General features: G+C 37.6%; 1 protein-coding gene across 1 annotated transcript; it reads left to right on the top strand.

Annotated features, from left to right (window-relative positions):
- Positions 1 to 763: 763 nt before the first annotated feature.
- LOC142638509 (disease resistance protein RPM1-like) lies at positions 764 to 3,658 on the top strand. Its single transcript, XM_075812537.1, has one exon. The coding sequence runs from the start codon at positions 764 to 766 to the stop codon at positions 3,656 to 3,658; it is 2,895 nt and encodes a 964-aa protein (XP_075668652.1).
- Positions 3,659 to 4,326: the final 668 nt, after the last annotated feature.

Here is a 4,326-nt window from a genome sequence, read left to right as displayed (position 1 = left end):
ATTACTGCCTCACTGAGGTATTACTTTGCTTAAGTGCTCATTGTTGCTATTCAAAACCCACTCCGGATGTTCTTCGTGAAAACTCCAACCTAACATAAGATATTATGAATTCCACAATGTGGGATTAAGAAATAATATTCGACCGCAATAGCAAAGGAAGTGGAAATGGCATTAACAATAAACAATACAGGTACATAAAATCTGAACCACTGAATGATATGAAATCCTAAAGCTCCTAGCACATTATGAGTTAGCTGGGGCCTAGGGGTGGGAAAGTAACAATTACAAGGTACCGAGGGTTCGAATCCCTCTCTTTCCGCTTTAGTCAATGACTTGGTATTTTTTCTTTATCTTTCAATTTCTCTTTCAACGAGTCTTCTTTTTTTTATTTCATTTTAATTAATAGTTAAAAATGTGGAATAAATAAAATCCTAAGAACATTTTAAAATCAAGCAAGGAAAACAGAAACTTTATTGTTATTTTTTATTCTTCACTCTTCACGTCCAGGATTGGGGGTTATGATGGGCCGCAAAGTGAAAATTATGAAGTGTTAAGACATGATTGTTGTTTCCGACAACGTGACTAAAGCAAACTAATCTGACTCAAAAGCTAGAAAGAAGAAAAGCAAAAAAAAAAAAAAAAAGTTTAGGGAAAGTGGGTGGAAGCTTGATCAGAGAAGAACCCAAACAGTCCATTTGATCATAGGGAAGAGCCAAAAACAGAAGGAATGACAGACGTTTCCTTAGAGTAAGAAGAGAGGCACATGGCAGCAGAAGCAGTATCCGCTCTTATTGAGAAGCTGATTTCCTTGTTGAGCGAAGAAGCAACACTGTTACGAGACATCCATGAAGAAGTAGCTGAGATCAAAGAGGAACTGGAGAGCATTCAGTCCTTCCTCAAGGACGCAGATACAAGGGCTGCAGCAGAGGATGACCTGAGCGAGGGTGTCAAAACTTGGGTGAAACAAGTAAGAGAAGAAGCTTTTCGCATAGATGTTTTCATGGATGAGTACTTGCTACACGTGGCTCAACATCATCCTCATCGGCGTCTTGGATTCAATGGTATCCTCCAAAAATCAGCTCGCTTGATTACAATGTTAAAACCTCATCATGAAATAGCCAATAAGGTTCAGAAGATCAAAACATCACTCCAGAGAATCAAGGAAAGAAGTGAAAGATATGGATTCCAATTATCCACTGGTCTAGGATCAAGCAATGATTCTCAGAATCTTAGGTGTCATGACCCTCGAATGGCTTCTCTTTTTATTGATGATGCTGATGTTGTGGGCATTGAATCTCCTAGAGATGAATTGATTGGTTGGCTAGTAAAAGGACAATCTCACCGTATTGTGGTTTCGGTGGTGGGAATGGGGGGGCTGGGCAAAACCACTCTTGCCAAGAAAGTCTATGATCACCACATGGTGAGAGGACACTTTGATTGTCATGCTTGGATCGCAGTGTCTCAGTCATACAACACGGTGGATCTACTAAGGATCATGATAAAGCAACTTTGCGAGGCAAGAAAGGAGTTTCCTCCAAAGGGAATTGACTCAGCTGACAAGATGTCCGTAATTAGCAAAGCAAGAGAATACTTACGAGAAAAAAGGTATGTTGTTGTATTTGATGATGTTTGGGAAATCAATTTTTGGGGGGAGATAGAATATGCTTTACCTAATAACTTAAAAGGTTCAAGGATAATGATCACAACACGAAAGTGGGAGGTTGCTAATTTTTGCAAAAAGTCTTCACTTGTTCAAGTTCACACCTTGCAACCACTACCACTAAATAAGGCATGGGAGCTCTTTTGCAAAAGGACATTTGAATTTGAATTTGGGGGACATTGTCCGCCAGTGTTGAAGAAATTATCTCATGATATTCTTGAGAAGTGCAAAGGATTACCGCTTGCAATTGTTGCTGTAGGTGGTCTTTTGTCAACCAAGGACAAAACTCTCTTTGAATGGCAAAACTTGCACGATAACCTTGGCTTTGAGTTAGGAAGAAATCCACATCTTGCAGGTGTCAACAAAATTCTATCCCTAAGTTTTGAAGACCTACCTTACAACCTTAAATCTTGGTTCTTATACCTTGGTATGTATCCAGAGGACTACTCTATTAATTGCATAAAATTGATTCGACAATGGATAGCTGAAGGCTTTGTGAAAGCATTGGAGGGTAAAACATTTGAGGAGGTTGCACAAGAATACTTGACTGAATTAATACATAGAAATTTGGTAGAAGTATCAAAGGTCGACTTTTCTGGAAAAGTTAGAGAATGTCAACTTAATGATATCTTGCGCATGGTCATCCTTCAAAAGATAAAGGATTTGAGATTTTGTCATATTCTGTCAAATCAAGAGTCCAGCTTTGAAGGACTAACACGACGCATGTCAGTAGACAGAGTTTCATATGATGTACTGAATGGAATTGGGGACACTCACATTCATTCTCTTTTATTGTTCAATCTTGATGAATTGTTGAAGCCTTTCATGAGTACATTTTGTGCAAATTTCAAGCTTTTGAAAGTAGCAGATTTCGAGCATGCTCCATTGGATTGCATTCCTGAAGATGTAGGAAGTTTATTTCATTTAAGGTACTTAAGTTTGAGATATACCCAAGTAAAAATGCTTCCAAAATCCATGGGAAAGTTGCAAAATTTGGAGACTCTAGATCTAAAGCAATCCCTAGTGTCTGATATACCTGTAGAGATTAACAAGCTTTGTAAGTTGCGAAATCTTATAGCCTACTATCGTGACAATCAAAAAGATTTTAGTTTGGCTTGGGAAAAAGGTGTAAAGATTCAAAATGGTGTTGGGTATTTAACAGAGTTGCAAAAGTTGTATCACGTGGATCTGAATCATGTTGGGTTTGATCTAATTGAAGAGTTGGGAAAGCTGAGACAATTGAGGAAGCTAGGCGTGAAAAACCTATCAAAGGAAACATCGAAGGCTTTGTGTGCCTCTATTGAAATGATGAACCACCTTCAATCTCTTGATGTAGCCTCAATAAGCGAAAATGAGATAATTGATTTACAATCCATTTCATCGCCACCTCGATATCTTCAACACCTCTACATAAGAGGGCCTTTAGAGAAGTTCCCAGATTGGATTCCAATGCTTCAACATCTAGTTAGATTATGGATTTTTTGGTCAAGTTTGAATGATGACCCATTGAATGCCCTTCAAAATTTGCCTAATTTGTTGGAGCTCAAAATCTCAGAGAAAGCATACAATGGAGAGCAATTGCAATTTAAGATAGGAGGGTTTCCAAAACTCAAGAAGCTATCCCTCCTACACTTGAACATATTGAATTCTTTAATGATAGATGAAGGAGCATTGCCTCTTCTTGAAATTCTTTCAATTGGGCTTTGTTTGGAACTAAAAGTTGTGCCATTTGGAATCTATCATCTGAGAAACCTCAAAGAATTGAGATTTCATGATATGCCCAAGGAATTCGAAGAAAGTTTGGATCCTGAGCAAGGACAACGTTATTGCATCGTTGAGCATGTACCGATCGTTTATCTCACTCACAAGGTTCGCATAGGATATTACGGTTTTGAGGCCCACATTCTCCGTTCCAAGCATTTGATGGGGTTAGAAGGGCAAACAATAAACCGAAACGATGATCATAATGAGAATGATAGCAACAATATCAATGCTTAATTGAGAAAGGTTAGTGCAATATAGCTAAAAATTGGCTTTAAATTTCGTGGTTTTTTTTTTTGTTTTAAATATTTTGACTTGGGTTTTCTTCTTTTACTGGTAAATAATGTGGTGGGATTTGTGTTGTAGATTTGTATAGTTAAAAGCAACTGTAGTCCATTTTATTTTGCATTTGTTGAAATATGTGATTCACCACCTGCTGCTTTCATGGTCTGTTTGTTTGGATTTTGCTGATTTTCCATATTTGGCTTAATAGTTTGAATCCTCAATAGTCCTATATCTTTCTTTCTCTTTTTTTTTTTTTTTTTTTGATAAGCAATAGTCCTATTAGACCATTTTTTATATGAACCTTGACACTGGAATTGTTGGGCTTTGTCTACAGACTTGGACGAGGAGGTGATTATAATTGTTGCTGATGGGACACGTTATTGGGCTTGTTTTTGAAGAGAATCAAGGAGGAAATCACGTGGTTTTCTTTTACATGTTTGTTGTTTTCTCCTCTATTGTGATGCTTATTGTGTCGGCCCAAATAAGTGGCTTTTAGCCCTTTTTTTTTTTTGCCACAATCATGGGTTTATTGGTGTAATTATTTTCGTCGTTAGAATTGCAGTTTCCCTGTAATTGTTTATTTGTGAGAGGATGTGAACGGTGAACCTCTTTGAAATGAG

Source organism: Castanea sativa, chromosome 6 (assembly GCF_040712315.1).
Source record: "Castanea sativa cultivar Marrone di Chiusa Pesio chromosome 6, ASM4071231v1".
NCBI classification, from domain to species: Eukaryota; Viridiplantae; Streptophyta; class Magnoliopsida; order Fagales; family Fagaceae; genus Castanea; species Castanea sativa.
Note: the sequence above shows the minus strand (reverse complement) of the source record. Positions and strands in the feature narration are given on the sequence as shown.

What these genes read in the sequence shown, in the direction of transcription:
- LOC142638509 (XM_075812537.1), top strand. Translation starts at nt 764, where the DNA reads ATGGCAGCAGAAGCAGTATCCGCTCTTATTGAGAAGCTGATTTCCTTG.